Source organism: Sorex fumeus, unplaced genomic scaffold (assembly GCF_029834395.1).
Source record: "Sorex fumeus unplaced genomic scaffold, SorFum_2.1 ptg000009l, whole genome shotgun sequence".
Classification (NCBI taxonomy): Eukaryota; Metazoa; Chordata; class Mammalia; order Eulipotyphla; family Soricidae; genus Sorex; species Sorex fumeus.
In genome coordinates this window covers 26,956,505-26,974,184 of record NW_026606066.1, presented here as the reverse complement: position 1 = coordinate 26,974,184, position 17,680 = coordinate 26,956,505, and the positions used below count along the sequence as shown (strand labels likewise).

Sequence of the window (17,680 nt, the reverse complement as noted above, 5' to 3'; positions counted from 1 at the left end):
CCTTATGTTTACTGGTGAGGAGAGGGAACTGTGTATATTGCATCATCAGTAATCTATTGGAGTGGTGGCAGGGTTGGGTGGGGTGGGGGTGGCAGGGGAACCAAGCCTAAAAATTTAAAAATGATCCAAAGCCAAGACGCTCTGTGGATCTCTCCGTAAAAGAAATGGCCATGGTTCAACTCCTTAGATGCAGCTCATTGTGGACCATGGCTCCTTTGGAGTATAACTCTTGCAGCCAAATGATCACAGATATAACTGCACAGTACGTGCATAGGCATCAGCCATCATGAGGCTGTTGGCAGATAACAGATGGAACAGGGAAAAGCTAGAACTAAGAAACTAGAACTAACTCAAGCAAGATGAAAGGGCTTCTCATTAATTGCTTTAAAATACTAAGAGGGGCAAATTCATTAAACAAGAATAAAGTGTTACAAGTGTTGGAGAGATAGTACAGCAGGTAAACCATTGCATGTGGCCGACCCAGGTTCTATCCCTAGCACCACCAGGAGTGATTTCTGAGCAGAGAGCCAGGAGTAAGTTCTGAGCACCACCAGGTGTGGCTCCCGGTCCCCGCACCCCCCCAAAAAAAAACATTAAAAAATAGAAAAGTTGTTAGCACAAAAGAACAGATAGATCTTTTAAATGGAATTTTAAAGAATGTGACTGATCACAGCCTCCCAGTCTCTCTCAAGGCCTCATCTTTTTAAGTCTTAAAACTGTCTGTTTTCCCTTCTTGCTAGGAATTACTACTAGGAGGAAAAAAATATAATCATTGGCAGTTACTCTTCATTCTCACTCATCGAATTATGGCCCTAGCCCCTTATCAAGATATAATCTGTTTATCTGAATTTTCAAAATGAATACTAAGAAAGTCTTTGTATTTTGACTTTTTTTGGAATCTATTATTATTTCATCATATAATTTGATATTCTATAACATCATTGTTATCTTGATCATTAATACCTGGGTAGTTTTCTTCAGACATTTGCTAACATATTGGGGATTATTATTTGACAGCATACTTGAAAATCCTTTTTTTTTTTTTGGTCTGTTTTTTGTTGGAATGGGGGCACAGCAAAGGGTTATATGTGGTGCCAAGACTTGAACCCAGGTGGGCTACTTGTAAGGCAATCAACCTTACCCAGTGCACTATTACTCCAACCCCTATACTTGAAATTATTTTCCTCAGATTGGTACCAAGCTCAACTTAAATTTTCTATATATCATATATATCAATAGCACACTTTCTTCTCTTTTTTTTTGAGTTAAGCATTATGTGTTAGAATAATTTTTTTTTTTTGCTTTTGGGGTCACACCCAGCGATGCACAGGGGTTACTCCTGGCTTTACACTCAGGAATTACTCCTGGCGGTGCTCAGGGGACCATATGGGATGCTGGGAATTGAACCCAGGTCAGCCGCGTGCAAGGTGTCCTACCCGCTGTGCTATCATTTCAGCCCTTAGAATACTCTTAATAGCAGTGTTTCGGGAATTCAGTGTCTCTGCACTACACCCATCACCAGTGTATCAGCCACCCACCTCCACTGTCTTTTAGAGTAGTACCCATGACCAGCTATAGTTTGGGGTATGTATAGTTTGTAGCAATAGAATAGATGGACTTTTTCGCAAAAGGTAACTGGCTCCAGTGGAGCTCAAACTTGTGATGTTGGCCTCATTATCTCACTTTTGTAACTCTCAGACCTACTGTATGCTTTGCAGTTTATAATCTCGAATGTCTTTCCTCTTCCCCCCCCCCCCCCCCAAATTACCCTTGGTCTTGTTTCAGCTATGTAATTAAAAATCGCTTGGGACATTTCTCACTTTCGTTTGATAGTAAAAGTCACAAAAGTGAAGCAGACGACCAAAGAACCTACCTCACTTTTCATCTTCCTGTGTTTTCTGTGACAGTGAAAGTCACAGAAGTGAAGCTTGCAGGCAGAGAGCCTAACTCACTTGACGGAGAGGGCTCTCATACCTTTTTCTTTTCGTGAGGCTGTAGCAGGTCTGATGTCAGTCACTTTAGAGACCTTTAGACCTTAGTGCTCATTTATTGCAAAATGTACCAGCTCTGCTTCTGCATTATGAAGATCATCTGTCAACACTTTGAGATATTCTCCTTTGTTATTAAGCTTGTGATGCTCTACACTGTCAGGTTTTTTGCCAATTATAGTTAAGGTACAATAGTGTATTCACCAGATCAAAGTCTCACATTGGCGGTAGAGGAATGATTTGTAAGTCTTTATTCATCTGAATTGTACAATAGAACACCTGAGGAATGCAAATAATCCCTCTGAAGACCCTGCAGGAAAGGCTGTTCAAATGACAGGGTAGAACTATTGTTCAGAATTGATGTTTTAGCCAAGGTAATTATTTCTTATCTTGTTGTTTGATTACAGTACTAGTTTTATTAGTATTAACTCTATTTATGAAATTAAATGTATATGTATTCTCATATTATCTTTTCACATGAGTCTGTTTGAATCTGTATTTGTATGTGATTTTTTTTAAATTACAAATGTGGTTCTGAGTTGTATAATGTACAACTAAACCATTAATGATAACATTTTAAAATTTTTGTTTTTATTTTTATTTTGCCAGTAGAACTGTATTGTAAGAATACAGTATACATAGAATTTTTTCATTTGAATACTGTAAGTTTCATTTGAATACTGTAAGTCTATGAAGAACACAAAATCTTGTACTGTTACTACTAGACACAAGTTATCAAGTTAAAATTTTCTTTTTTCCTTCAACCGTCCTTCATAATCCGATAAGAAAATACCTGTACTGGGAACTGGGGAGACTGGGAACTGGGGAGACAGCCCAAAGGCGTGGCATGGGGTGTTTGACATCCTGCATTGTTACATGACTCCTAACCTTAGAGCTCGCCTCTGGAAGTCTGGGCTGACAGAGAAAAAAACAATTGGGTAGGAATAAATTATCCCCTTTGGATTTTATGCTTTAAAGAACACATACTTTATTCTAAACAAAATATTAGGATTTTTTAGGATGTGATCAAAAGGAGAAAAAAAATGAAGATCAAAAACCACTGCCAAAGTATTAAATAAGAAAATTATAGATTAACCATGTGTAATAAACATGTGCAAACTATTGTGTGGCTTTTTCATTCCCTTATCCCACCGTAAATTCTACTCAGTAGGCCATATTCTTGATTTTCTAATAACTCTGATCCCCCTTCATTTTCTTTGATAGGTGTTGATGAATTTGCAGTTATGTTCTTATGTTTATTTTTCCCTAAAGAGATATTTACGTTGATTATTTAAAGGATTTCTATCGGGTTTTTTGGAGGGAGGGGGTGCTTTTGCGTTTATTTTTATTTTGCCAGTAGAACTATATTATAAGAATACAGTATACACAGAATTTTTAATGTGTTTGCGAACTCTGTTTTGAGCCTGTTTTAAACCTGATTCTGAGCCAGAAACATCTCTGCTGATTATCTGAGAGCAAAAATTAATGGAAGTAACTACTGGTAATTATTTGTTTAGCCAGGCACTGCTGTTTTAAGGTTCTATATGTGCTGTTATCTTCAGGGAATGGGATTGGGGAGGGGGAATCACACCCAGCTGTGTTCAGGGCTTATTCCTAACTGCACTCAGAGATCACTTCTGATGGGTTTAGGGGACCATATAGGGTGGGAGGATAGAACCCAGGTCAGGCCAGCCACGTGCACAGTGGGTAAGGCTAATGCCTTACCCACTGTACGTCACTCTGACCCCATATTACTTCCACTTTTATAGATGTGGAAACTGAGATTTTGTTTCAGTGACCAGCCAAGGAATAAAAAACCAGCAGACTGGAAGGATCGAAGTTGGTTAATATGTTCATTCGCTTATTTCATATATATTTAACCTCTGCTTTGCCAAAATACTCCATTGCTTTGGGGGGGGGGGGAGTCACTTTGGTATCAGTTTCCTAACCAGCTTAGCTTTCTAATCACTTTTGCAATTAAAGGAATTTATTTCCTCTGTGGTTCTATTAATCATGATTCTACAAAAGAAAGGTTCATAAGAACAGTGTGTTCTTGACCATCCAGGTTTATATATCTGTGTTTCTAGGAATGTTTATTTTGATTTGCTAAATCTACCCTGTTAAAACTAGCCAGAATTATAAATTCTAGATGAGGCAGATTATCTAGATTATCTATTTGCCACAGAGCCTTCAAAATTGGCTGGCACTGTTAAGTATAATTACTACTGTACAGTACAAATAGAACTTTATATTTTTGCTCTTTAAAATTTTACTTTGTAAATCAAAATAATCATGGAATTGAGATTTACTCAAGGGCACAGGTGTTAATACTGAGCAATTTGGTATAACTTTAAAAAGTTTTAAAATATTTATCTAATGGTTCCTATAGCTGATATGCTAAAGTAAAACTAGATTACAGTAAAATATTATGGCGTATACCTGAAGCAATTGCTGCCTGTTAATGCCTTGACCTTGGAAAGCTATACACAAAAAGATGGCATCATAAAACCGTGCAATTCTTATGAATATGTATGTGCTACTTGATAATAATGAATGTGGTACAGTCATGCATGCACTACAAGATAATGTTGTGCCCTTTTTTGTCTACAGGTTGATAAAAATTAAAGAGTGGGTGGACAAGTATGACCCAGGTGCCTTGGTCATTCCTTTTAGTGGGGCCTTGGAACTCAAGTTGCAAGAATTGAGTGCTGAGGAGAGACAGAAGTATCTGGAAGCGAACATGACACAAAGGTTAATTAGCATTCATTTTCCCTACACTTTATTATCAACTATTTCCTTGCAGTAATTTAATTGCTTGCGCTGATAGAATAATAAATGACAGAGTAATTACCATTATAAAGAGGGAATCTTCTCCTTTCTTTACCATGAGACAGAGTGAAAAGATTTATTTTAAATTAAGTTTTTAACTGTCATCTGTCATCTCCGTACAGTGTTTTAATTATAACATAGGTATTAGTTATGTATATTTTTGAGAAGGAATGATCGCCAAAACTCTTTCGTCATGTTCAGTGGGGGAAGGGAAGGGATGAATCAGTTGCCTTAATTTTTTTCAGAGTAACAGTAATATATTGTTTAAGCTGTAGATTTCATTCAGGTGATTTTGCTTCCGTGACCTGTGTTCTTGGAAACAATCTTGGACAAAACAGAATCAGTAGATCTAGTTTTTCTTCTCCTTTTTAATATTAACAATTCAAAGTGATCTATCTGTTCAAATGAACACAATTAAAACCAGTTTCAGAGAGGACTTTTGAGCAGTCGCTATTTGCTCTCTGACTTCAAGGTATTTTGAGAGATGAAAGGTCATTTACTACTATGGTTCTTTAACAGTTTCTGCTTGAAATGAATAATTTTAGCTCTATACTGATCTCTAGCACAGTCAACTTATATGCTGAGTGAATTTGTTTCATTTTATTTCAGCGCTTTGCCAAAGATCATTAAGGCTGGGTTTGCAGCACTCCAACTAGAATACTTTTTCACTGCAGGCCCAGATGAAGTGCGTGCATGGACCATCAGGGTAAGATTCATACTTATTCATCAGCTATATCCAGTTCCACACTATTGAATTCAGATTGATATCACTGACTTTGAAGTTTGTCATGGTGGCGGTTAGCTAGTCATTACAGATGAGGTTTTTGTCCAGGATAACTTTAATTATTTGTGAGCTGCTGAACAGTGAAAGTGGAGCGGCATTGATTGAGGCAGGTAACAATTGATTCTGCCTATTACATAGTCTGAATTTCTTCATCCTGTAGAATCTGTCTACCCTCCTCCTGTGGTCAGAGATAAGACGCACCAGTATTGTGCTTGCTTAATCTGTGTGACTGGGTTTGTCTGCAGTGAAATTGATGTTGCTTTTCATTTTGTATTCGCTAAGTTTGTTTGGGTTGCGGGTGGTTCTTTCCTCCTTTGCTTTTCTCAGATTACATTTTCAGCAATAAAAGCAATATGACATCATTATGCTCTTCATAGATACACAGTTGGGCTCAAAGAGCTAAACTCAGTATGTAGTATTTATGCCCTTTTTTATTTGAATTCATAGATGTAGTGTTTATTTTATGCAATGAAAATCTTCAATCTTTCTTTTAAAATGTGATATTGTATTTTAAATATTAATAGATACTTATTATGATCAGAAAGAATGATTAATTTATTCCCAGCGGACAATAGAAAGTGAACTGTAATGGCTTGCTTTTAAATGTAAATATATTGTAATAAAGTACCATTGAAAATTTTTGAAATAAATGTGGTTCCAAATAGTGTTACTGAGTAATAAAAATCATGTCGAACTTTTAGAAATGCTTTTTATTATCTTATTTGATCTCTTACTATTTTTTTCATATCTGCTATATGATAAATTTTAGCGTTGCTATGATTTCTATTTTCACTGACTACTATAATTTATTTTTACATTTATTTTTATTTAATATGGGAAGGAACCTGGAGGCAGTTCAACATAATGTTAAATGCTTTGTGTAAACGTGAGGTTCACTCTTCTTTTATCGCCTCTCTCCTTTGTAAAAATATGTTTGATTGACTTCTAGCCAAGGTCCTTTTATATAGACTTACAACATAATGTCAAAGCAAATTTGAGTTGATAAACAAATTGCCACAATTTATTTTGCCTAATTTTATAAGGCCTTACAACTCCTAAACTTAAGTATGTGCAGCAGAAAAGTAAACATATTCTGGGCTTGAAAATGTGAAAGCTGGTTTATCTTGAGACTGATTGTAAGTATCCATGATTTAATGTGCTAAGATATTTAGTCAGGTAAGCATCAGTGACTAGCCATATTAACCCAATACATCTTTTATTGTAAAAACTGTGCTATGTAGTGTCAGACTCCTTATCACTTTAACATGCTTTATTAAGCAGCCTTTAGGTCACCATTATTTCTCAGATTTCTTTCCATGCTTATATGTGTCTGGATGTATGTCCTTGTAATTTAACATCCAGGGTAATTATAAGATATTTTTCATCCTGGATCAGTTTGAATTTTCCTTCATGATGCTTAAGGCAGGATGTACTAGTCATCCTAAATGTGTCAATGCACCACTACCTTTCAAAAAAAAAAGTATTAAAATTTTATCGGAATTTAAAAATTATTTATTGAGCATGCATTAAATGATTTGTTGGAAATGCCATAAAATGTCATTTTATGTATTGATTTTTATGTTCTTTTGATAAGCCAGATTTTTAAAAGGCCCTTTTATCTTTTTTAAAAAACCTTTGATAATTCAACTTGAAAGTTACTTTAAAATCCTTTTTTTTCTTCCACTGTAAAGAATAGAAAATCGAAATGAAATCTACACCCAAACCTGAACACTATGTCTAAATCAATAAAACTGTGGATGATTGTTAGGAAAAACAAAGCTATGCTTCTTTAATATCTCCTGGTCTGTTTGTGCTGAATCTGCTGCCCAGGTAGTGCCCAGGATTGAAAATGTGCTAATTGTACACCTGACATCGTAACTGATGTCTGAACTGAGTTTAGGTCGAGCCCAACTGCAGATCAGAGAAAGGAAACTCCACGCTTACAATCAGTCATTTTAAATGCAATTAGTTTTCTCTGGTCTTTCTTCTCAAAGAAAGGGACGAAGGCTCCTCAAGCTGCAGGAAAGATTCACACGGATTTTGAAAAAGGATTCATTATGGCTGAAGTAATGAAATACGAAGATTTTAAAGAAGAAGGTTCTGAAAATGCGGTCAAGGTAATTGTATTATCTAGTTTTCATCTATTACCATTTTTACCGATGTAGAGTGTAGAGACTCATGATCAGATGAACAACAGCTATAAACCATGTGGTCCAAAATAAAATAATGATGTCATTAGGGCTTGGGGTCTTCGCTGTGGATGTTTATATGATCTTAAATTGTTTTTAAAATGTGTTTATGTAATTTAGTATCTTTCTAAACCAAAACAAAAACAAACTAGTTTTAACTAATTATAAATAACATAATTTATTTGAATCTGTTCACTGATGACCAGTGAAAATTATCCTTCTTGAAACTGAATTTTGGAAAGTATACATGAAGTAGCATCTATAACCTTATCATTAATTCAAGGATGGACACAGGAATTTTGGTTAAATAAAAACTTGTCTTGAAACTTTCTGATAATATTTTTTAAGTTCTTTGAGAATTTGATTTGCTTTCTCAACACTAGAGGGCAGGTCCAAAGTTGTGCTTTATTTTAGCTAATAAGTGTGATTTGATTTGATTTGCAGCCACTAATAGTGAAGCATTGTTATACATGAGTGATAAATGATTTTTAATTTCATTTGGCTGTTGGATTTTAATGAAATCTAGGCAGAATATCTTCTCTAATCATTAGGTGAAGTGTTTAAGCAGACATGTTATGGGAATACTTCATTGTCTTTAATATTTGAGGACTTCCACAGAACATACTGGAGGATTTAACCTTTACTTTATCATAATTTGAAATAAAGGCCAAAAACTGTGTTTTATGTTTGGTTTATTGTCCTTGTTATTTTTGAAATGATCATTCTGAACAATAAGATTTTAATAGAACTCTTGGAATCCAAGAAGGGGATTTAACCTTTTAAATTTTAAACCTTTTAACCTCAGTATATAATTAGCTCAGTGGAGTGAGAGAGAACCTTACTCTTTTTAAATAGTGGAAAAGTTTACAACTAAACAAAGTAATTTCAGTGGCATCATCTATATTGACAGGTATGCAAATATTAATAATTAAGTACTAACTGAACTTAAAATCTGATTGTTTTTCAACATCATATTAGTGTATATTTTTTCTTAAAAATAGAACATTTTTCCAGGGCTGAGCAATAGTACATCAAGTAGAGCTCTTGCCTTGCACATAGCTTATCCAGGTTTGATTCCCGACACCCCACATAGTCCTCCAAGCCTGCCAGGAGTGACCTCTGAGCACAAGGCCAGGAGTAAGCCCTGAGCTCAGCCAGGTGCAGGCCCCAAAAGTCAACAAAAAGATATAAATATTTTTTCCATTAGAATTCAGCAGATGCTTTTTTTGTATTCTCATATAAGATCATTTTACCAGTTCTTAATAGATGTTTATGTTATAATAAACTTAAAAGATATAAATTGTAACTCTTTCTTAAACACAATAGTGTTACTTTATAATATGGAGTAAAATAGTATTTCCTGCTTATTGAAATGCTCACCACTAATTGGGAGCTTTTATACTGTGAGCTGGAAAAGATCGACTTCTGAGTTTTCAGCCTAGAACCCCATTTAGTATTTTATGTGATTTTTAATCTCTAAGACTAGTATTTCCAATTTTGAACTCCCAAGTAAAAATAGGACATTTATCAATTGCTATATTATGCTGTCTTATTCACCAAATATTTACTTGCATATTTTCAAGTAGGTTTAGGTTTAGAGCAAGATTGTGTATATGTGTATGTGTGTGTGTTTCTAACGCCATTGCAGCATAACTAATTTAATGCCAGTGCTGTGAACTATATACTGAATAGCTCTGTGTGGGCTTTGTAGTCTACAGGGATATCACATTATTAGCAATCATATCTGCTTAGGCAAAGCTGGCTTCTACAGATGGCTGCTTTCAAGTGCAAATGAACTGGTTAGACGTGTCTTGTTTAATACATACTCAAGATTCACAAATGGGTATTGATTTTTTTCTCCAACCAGTGTTTCTGATAGCAGTGGAAATGGATTAAATGGTCTCAGGAGAATTTAAAGGAACACTGTCACCCTTAATTAATAGTAAACTTGAGTGGTAACAAAGTATATAAACTTACATTAATATGTCACCTCAATATGTATTGGATATGTGTTGTCTATATTGTTTTATAACCTTGGGCTTTAGATTCTTGAAAAAAAAAAGTAGCAAATAGCCTTCGTACATCACACATCTTTACAAAAATCATATAAGTGTGCATGTGCCTTTTAAAATGTTAGGGTATTGTTGCTTTTCATTTTGTTTTTGGGGGCCACACCTGATGGTGCTTAGGGCTTACTCCTGGCTCAGGGATCATTTCTGGTGGGGCTCAGGGGACCATAAGGCATGCAGGGTCGGCCAAATGCAAAACCAGAACCATGTACTATTGTTCCAGCCTCTATTTTGGCTCTTTAAAAATTGGCTTTATTTTAATAGCACATACTGCTTGTAGGTAAAAGTTTTTGTATGTATTGCTGAAAATGTTTATTTTGGCTCTGTGATCTGGTTTGTTCATTTTAACCTCAGATGTATGATCTTCATTACTGTTGGTTTCTGATAAGTAGGATTTCATTTTTTAATATTCTTATTAATATATTCAAAAGGAAGGACTAACTTTGTTAGTCAAGGTTTTGTATTCTAGAAACATTCTAACAGGTCTTTTGGAAGTGCAGTTTTAGAAATGCAAAAAGATGAAGTTCTCATTGGGGGACCGTTGGGCCTCAGACAGCATGGCACTTGCATGTGGGGTGTGCATAGATGTGTACGCAGAGCCCATTATGCCCTGGGGGAGGTGTGTTTACCATGCACCAGGCTGAGTCTGCATCTCTGGAATCCCTGCTTATTTGCCTTGGGATTACTGGTGCATTGCACATCTCTAGCTGCGTACCAGCAGGTGGAATCAGTTGCTTTGCTGACTTAATTTACAAGTGAAAAAAATGTCTTTGCAGCCCCAACCTGTTGGAGTCTGCTAGTAACTGAGGCCATTAGTCTATAAACTGCATGATGGTTTCTTGATGCCTCTATCTTTGACCATTCTTCAGAATACATTTCTAAATGAAAAGGAAATCATTTTAAATATGTACATTACAGTTAATAATAGTTTGTTTTCTTTGCAGTAGACTCTTTTTCTTGATGGTGGTGGTGGGGGTACATAGCCAGTGTTACCAGTAAGCAAATAAAACAGCTTTAGACTAGTTCTGTAGTCTTCCCCCCGCATGGTTTGATCTGTTTTGTTACAGTGACTTGCTAGATGTTTGCAGACACATCAGAATGTACCATAAACAGCGTGTAATGAAACTTAATGATATTGGTATAATTACATTTATATACCAACAATTTAGTGGAGAATACATTATGATTATGTATATATGGAAAATCTAGTTCTGCCCAAATCAGAAATACTTTTCTTCTCTCTGAGACTAGTTTTGAACTTAGATACCTTCCTATACTTTGGGATGTGTGTCTTTTTGTTGTTGTTGTTGTTAATGTGACCCAGCAAGCAATACTTTTTGTATCTACTCTTACCATTGACCTTATGTTTATTTTTGGTTTTGCTTTTAATAATAACTCATTTTCTCTCTATTTTTGTAGGCTGCTGGAAAGTACAGACAACAAGGCAGAAATTATATTGTTGAAGATGGAGATATCATCTTCTTCAAATTTAATACACCTCAGCAACCGAAGAAGAAATAAATTGTACTTATTGTTCAGATAAAAAGTGTAACCTTCAAAAGGCATATGATTTTTTTTAATTAAAATTTCTGAAAAGTGAAGGGACAAATAAAGTTGGGGGGATGGATCTTCTACAAACAGATTATTTTTGTTTTAAAATTAAGATACTGTGTACCTCCGATGAAGTGCAAGTTTGCTAAATGTGAACAGCTTTGCTTTTCACATGATTAAAACCCTACTCCAAATTGTAGGCGCTTTTCAGGAACCATATTACTCTCATGATACTTCATTAATCTCCATCATGTATGCCAAGCCTGACACATTTGACAGTGAGGACAATGTGGCTTGCTCCTTTTTGAATCTACAGATAATGCATGTTTTACAGTACTCCAGATGTCGACACTCAATAAAACATTCGACAAAACCAGCCTGGGTGTGTTTGGGGATGTCTGTATTGACTGGCTGGGGTGTGCTGAATGCGATACGGCACCTGGCGGCTGCTGATTACAGAATTTTAAGGCGCGTGGATGACACAGTAACTGGCAGTGGGGGGCAGCTGCAATTGTATCTTAAAAGTGAGTATTTCGTGGGAATCAGAAGAATGGTATGCCAGGGATTTGTCTCAAAAAAATTAATTTGTAGACGGACATTTAGTGAAGGATGATGGCCATGAGGTTTCAAAGAATAGCGCCTAGGTGACTGTGAGCAAGAAGGAAAATAGTGCTAGAAAAAAAAAATTTGCTTCAAAAAATAAGGGGTGTGTGTGTGTGTGTTTCTGACCCTGTTGAAGATAGTGTTTGAAATTATGTAATTGTTATGGAAATTATTCTGACCAGTGGGATATATATATAACACATAGATATATGTGTATGTATAATTTCTTTCATATCGCCAGGGATCAAATGCAGTACTTCACACATGCAAGGCGAGTCCTCTAGAAGTTAAACTTCCTCCTGGACCACCTTTGTTTTTGTTGGAATTCAGTAGTAAGTATAAAAGCTTCATATATTGGGCCAGAGATACAGTGCCATGGGTAAAGTGCTTGCTTTGCATGCTGCCATCCCTGGTTCAATCCTCAGCACTACAGATGGTCCCCTGAGCACCATGGGGAATCCCCCATGAATATAGCACCAGAAATAGCCCCTGAGCACTGTCAGAGTATGCCCCCAAACCAAATTCATACACTGATTACTAAAAGTATTTCATCTTAAACATTTTAACTTTTTATTTTTGGGGGGAGGGGGTTTAAGGCCACTCCCAGCAGGGCTTGGGGGTTACTCCTGGCTCTGCACACAGGAGCCACTCCTGATGGGGCTCAGGGGACCACAGGGAGTGTGGGGGAATCAAACTGAGGTTGGGCACAAACATCCTATCCACTATCCACTGTATTATCTCTTTGGCTTCTTTTTGAGCTTTTTATATATATGCTATTAAAATCTTTTTTAGCTGAAACTTTGATATATACAAGTTAAGCACTAATAGAAATTCGGAAATGAAGTGGTGACAGATTAGTTATTTGGAGAGTACTTACCACTCTGCCATCTCCTCTGTGATGACAGTCTGCAAGTACTCCAATCCCGAGCCCCCTTTCTCTCCCAGTGACCTTCCTGCCTGAGTGCCTCATCACCCCCATCTCCCTGACGGCCCTCCTGTACTCTCTGGTACCCCAGACTGTCCCAGCAGAATGTACTTTCTCAGGGTGGCCAGCCTAGCCTATGCCTAGTATTAAAACACACATGAGCATAATACCAAAAGTTATGTAACACAGCTTAAAAGGCAAGAAAAGAGGTACTTAATAAATTATGTATTTGGGGGTTTCGGACCATGCCCAGCTGTGCTGGAATGTATTCCTGTCCCTGTGTCTTTTCTAGCAGTGCTTAGGGTTATGGGGTCAGCCACATTCAAGGCAAGTGCCTTAACCCTGTACTCTCAGATAGGAGATTTTTTTTTTTAATGTATCACCATGAGATACACAGTTACAAAGCTGTTCATGGTTGGTTGGGTTTCAATCATAGAATCTCTCCCTCTCTCCCCCCATTCTGCCCCTTTTGGGGTTTGCAATATAGGTACTGAATGGTAATCATGTTTGTTCCTTTACCTGTTTTTAGCACACAGTTCCTATCCAGAGTGATCATTTCCAACTATCTTTGTCACCTTTGCAAGAGGTACTTTTTGTTTCGTTTTGGGCTACATCCAACGGTGCTCAGGGCTTACACCTGCCTTTGCACTCAGGGATCACTGCTGGCAGACTCAGGATGACAAAGATCGAATCTGGGTTGGCTGCCTGCAAAGTAAGCACTCTACCTGCTGTACTCTCTTCAAGAAGTACTTTCAGAAAGTGATCTGTATATACAGTATCTCTTGGTGTCCTGGGGTTTAGTTTCAGGACTGACTCCTGATACCAAAATCCGTAGAGTGTGTCTGCCCCACATTCAGCCCCTGCATTAAATGGTATTGGATCTGCAATTATGGAGAACAGTTGGAAGAAGGATTCTTCTTTTTTTGGAGGATTCTGTTGAGTAATGAATATGATTTATTAATTCCTTTAGTGAGTATTCTTTTGGAGAATCACATGCAGAGTTCTTTTACTAATATTCTTTTACTAAAGTCACTTAACTGCAGCTGTAATAAGAATAAAATATAGTGACATTTTGGGTTTCTTTTTGCCTGTGGTAGTTGCAACCTTGGTGTTCTCTTCTTTCTCTCTAACTCCTCTCTCTTTTTTCTCTCTCTTATCTCTCTCTCTTTCTCTCTCTCTCTTTCCCCCTCTCTCCCTCTTTCTCCCCCTGCCCTCCCCACACATACCCCTAGCTGTGCTTAGAGCTTACTCCTGCTCTCTGCTCAAGAATTACTCCTGACAGGAACTATGGAGTGCTGTAAATGAAAGGCACACACACTTCTCTAAATTTCTTTCAATAAAAAAAACTTACTCTGCTTCACCAAGATTTTATTCTGCTTCACTAAAGGAAATGAGATGGAATAATTTTTGTGACCTCTGTTTTGATCATTGTACACTGCAAAGCAGAACCTGTAATAAGAGAAGTTTATTTTTGAGGTAACTGCATTCATTAGATACTGTCATCAAATGCTAAAAACATGTTTATGTACACATACAAAATTTTATTTTCTACAGAAGTTGAGAATTCTAAGAACTTTTGCATGTAGTTGCATATGTACCGATATATTGACTTTTTTTCTCCTTTAATGCGTTAAAATTGAAAGTTCTTTTTTTTCCCCCCCACCTCTCTGTAGATCCATCTTAATAAGATTTGCAGTTAAAAGAGATTTTATTTGTAGGGGTCAGAGAAACTGTACAGTGAGTAGGGCACTTGCTTTGCACGCAGCTAACTCAAGCTCAATCCCTAGCATCCCGCATGGTCCCTCGAGCACTGTCAAGAGTTATCTCTGAGAGCAGAGCCAAAAGTAACCCTTGAGCAGGTGTAACTTTAGAACAAAGCAAAACAAAGTACATTTGTACCTGAAATATAAAAGAAGCTTGTGATATCCTTTAGATTGGTTTTTATCACATTACCATTGTGACTTGTGCTTTTGACATGGCTTCCATCAGAAAAAATAGAGGTGCTTGGGAGAGAGATTTGACTTCTTATCCTGCTCATATCCCTAATAATTCACTGATCTCACAATAAATTTCAATAAAGAAATAAAACAAGATTTTTTCTTTTGTTGGGGGCATTGTGGGTCACACCCAGCAGTGTACAGGGACTTGGTTCTGTGCACAGCAGTGACCCCTGGCAGTGCTTAGGGGACTATATGTCGTGTCCAGAATTTGAACCAAGGTTGCTTCTGCCATAGGTACATGCTGCAAGGCTAGAGTGTGTGTCTTGCACACACAGGACCCAGGATCCGGCTCTGGCACTGCGTGACCTCCTAGAGTCCCTCAGACAGTCCTGCTGGCTGCCAGCACCACTGGGGAAGCCCCTAAACAAAACAAATTATTTTATCATTAACGTGATTGCAACTGAATCTATTCACTTAAATTTTTTCCAGTTCTTTATGGGAAGGTTCATTCATGGTTAATCAGCTTTCCTTTGTTAAAATCCACGTTGATCTCCGGTAGTTTCTATGTATTTTATACTCAAAAGATTTGTTGAATTTTTTTTGTTGTTGTTGGGAGCACATCCAGCAGTTCTCAGCAACTATTCTGGCTCTGTGCTCAGGGATCATTCCTGACAGTGCTCAGGATTCCAACCATTTGCAATGACAGATTGAACCAGGCTTAGCAGCATGCAAGGCAAGCCCCCTTACCTGCTGTCCTATCTGACTGGCCCCCTATATTCTCAAAGATGCTTAATGTTTTTATTTTGTCAGAGACTTCAGATAATGTTGATTGTCATGTGTGAGACCCTGTTTGATCCCTGACACCACAAAAAAGGAAAATACTTCATACTTGTAAAATATATACATGCTATCTCCACAGCCCTAGTTTGGCTTTTGAGTGACTTGGTCTCCCAACTGGAACCCATATAAAAACTAACGCTCCACGTGCTTTGTCAGCTAGGTCTCTACAGAGCGCCTGTTGGGTTCAGAGATGAGAAGAGGAGGGAGTGTGTGGGCAGCGCCGCATCATTCTCTGATCACACTGCTGAGCCCGCCCTGGGTTTCTTTAAAGACAAATATAAATGCCCTTCAGGAAGTCACTCCCAGGACTTGGAATGGATGTCCCCAGCTGTGGACACTTTTGCCAACTTGATCAACTGAGTCAGGTTATTAGTCCTGCCCATAGGAGGCCTCTGTGGAGATACAGGCATGCACCATTGCTGTTTCCTCTCAGGATACCTTAAGAAGGGAGAGAAGTGAGGGGTGTGCCCATGGGGCCGACCACCCTCCCCACTGTACCTCTCATCCCTTAGTACAAAGCAAGGAAGCAGGTCAGGTGCGTGAATGGGATTCTCAGGTCCAGGGTCTCCCTTTGCTTCCTGAGAACACAGGAATGGCTCCTTTCATGCCCCTTGAGAGGATACTTTCTGTCTCTGCTCTGTTACTCTGTTACTGTGGTGAGAGAGTTGCTTTCAGTTTAGATCAGCAAACAAAAAGGGGGGGGGGGGGGGGGGAATCGGCGAAGGAAGCCTCTGTATCCTGTGTGTATGTGAGAGAGATTTGCTTTCAGTTTAGACTAGCAAACAGAAATACAGGGGCAAGAAGCCTCTGTATGAGGGTATGGTGCCGCCAGCAGGTCGATCTGTACCTGTGAGGTGAGTGCATGAGCAGCCTGATGGCGCCTTCAGACTTTCAGATACACCAAAATTGCTGCTGTGCCTATGGCCAGACCCCAAAAACTTGGAGCAAAGTTTACCACCTCCGGCTCAGCTATATAAATGGAGGCATGGCCTCTCTGGTTCCTGATTGAACTGCTTAATAGCCATGATCCGAGACTCAGAAACAAATCTCGAAACCCAGCAGCTTTTGGCAGAAATGCATCTGGTCCCTGCAGTAGGTTAACAGTGCTGGGCCACTCTAGGTGAGAATAGGTTTTATGCCTTGGCCTGTTCCCCCTGGCGGCCCAGTGGCCGCCATCCTTCAGAGGCCATCGGACAGTCAGGTTTGGGCCCCCAGTGACGAGACATGCAGGGTCTCACGGGATGGGGGGGAGCTGGTCCTGTCTTCCCCACCCCAACAAGACCCCAAGTCATCGCCCATGAACGGCCTCTCTGGCTCCTGATCAAGCTGCTCAATGGCCATGATCCCAGAGACTCAGAAACAAATCTCGAAACCAAGTAGCTTTTGGCAGAACTGCATCCAGAAGTACGCTACTGTCGTCAGGCCACCCCACGGAGGAAAGGGTGTTGTCACTCCACCTGCTCCCTTTTGGCGGCTTGGTGGCAGTCATCCTCCAGAGTCCACTGGACAGTCAGGCTTGGGCCCGCAGTGATGAAACTTGTTGGGCCTCGTGGGATGGGGGGGGGAGCCAGGCCTGTCCTCCCCACCCCAACGAGACCCCAAGTCATCGCCCACAAACGGCCCCTCTGGCTCCGGATCAAGCTGCTTAATGGCCTTGATCCCAGAGACTCAGAAACAAATCTTGAAACCCAGCGGCTTTTGGCAGAAATGCATCCAAACCACACAGTAGGTTACTGTCACTGGGCCACCCCAGGGGGGAAAGGGTGTTGTCCCTCTGCCTGCTCCCCCTTGGCGGCTTGGTGGCCGTCATCCTCCAGAGGCCATTGGACAATCAGGTCTGGGTCCACAGTAACGAAACTTGTTGGGCCTCACAGGATGGGGGTGGAGCCGGCCCTGTCCTCCCCACCCCAACGAGACCCCAAGTCATCGCCCACAAATGGCCTCTCTGGCTCCTGTTCAAGC

At 38.9% G+C, this 17,680-nt stretch overlaps 1 protein-coding gene across 2 annotated transcripts in view; it reads left to right on the top strand.

The window, feature by feature from the left end:
• OLA1 (Obg like ATPase 1) overlaps positions 1-11,786 on the top strand; it is a 189,932-nt gene extending 178,146 nt beyond the window's left edge. For both annotated transcript variants that reach the window (XM_056110333.1, XM_056110334.1), the window contains exons 8-11: positions 4,599-4,739; positions 5,427-5,523; positions 7,596-7,718; positions 11,279-11,786. In XM_056110333.1, coding sequence (XP_055966308.1) covers positions 4,599-4,739; positions 5,427-5,523; positions 7,596-7,718; positions 11,279-11,380 — 463 coding nt within the window. In that variant the 3' untranslated portion in view covers positions 11,381-11,786. The remainder of the gene's footprint in view (positions 1-4,598; positions 4,740-5,426; positions 5,524-7,595; positions 7,719-11,278) is intronic.
• The last annotated feature ends 5,894 nt before the right edge of the window (positions 11,787-17,680 follow it).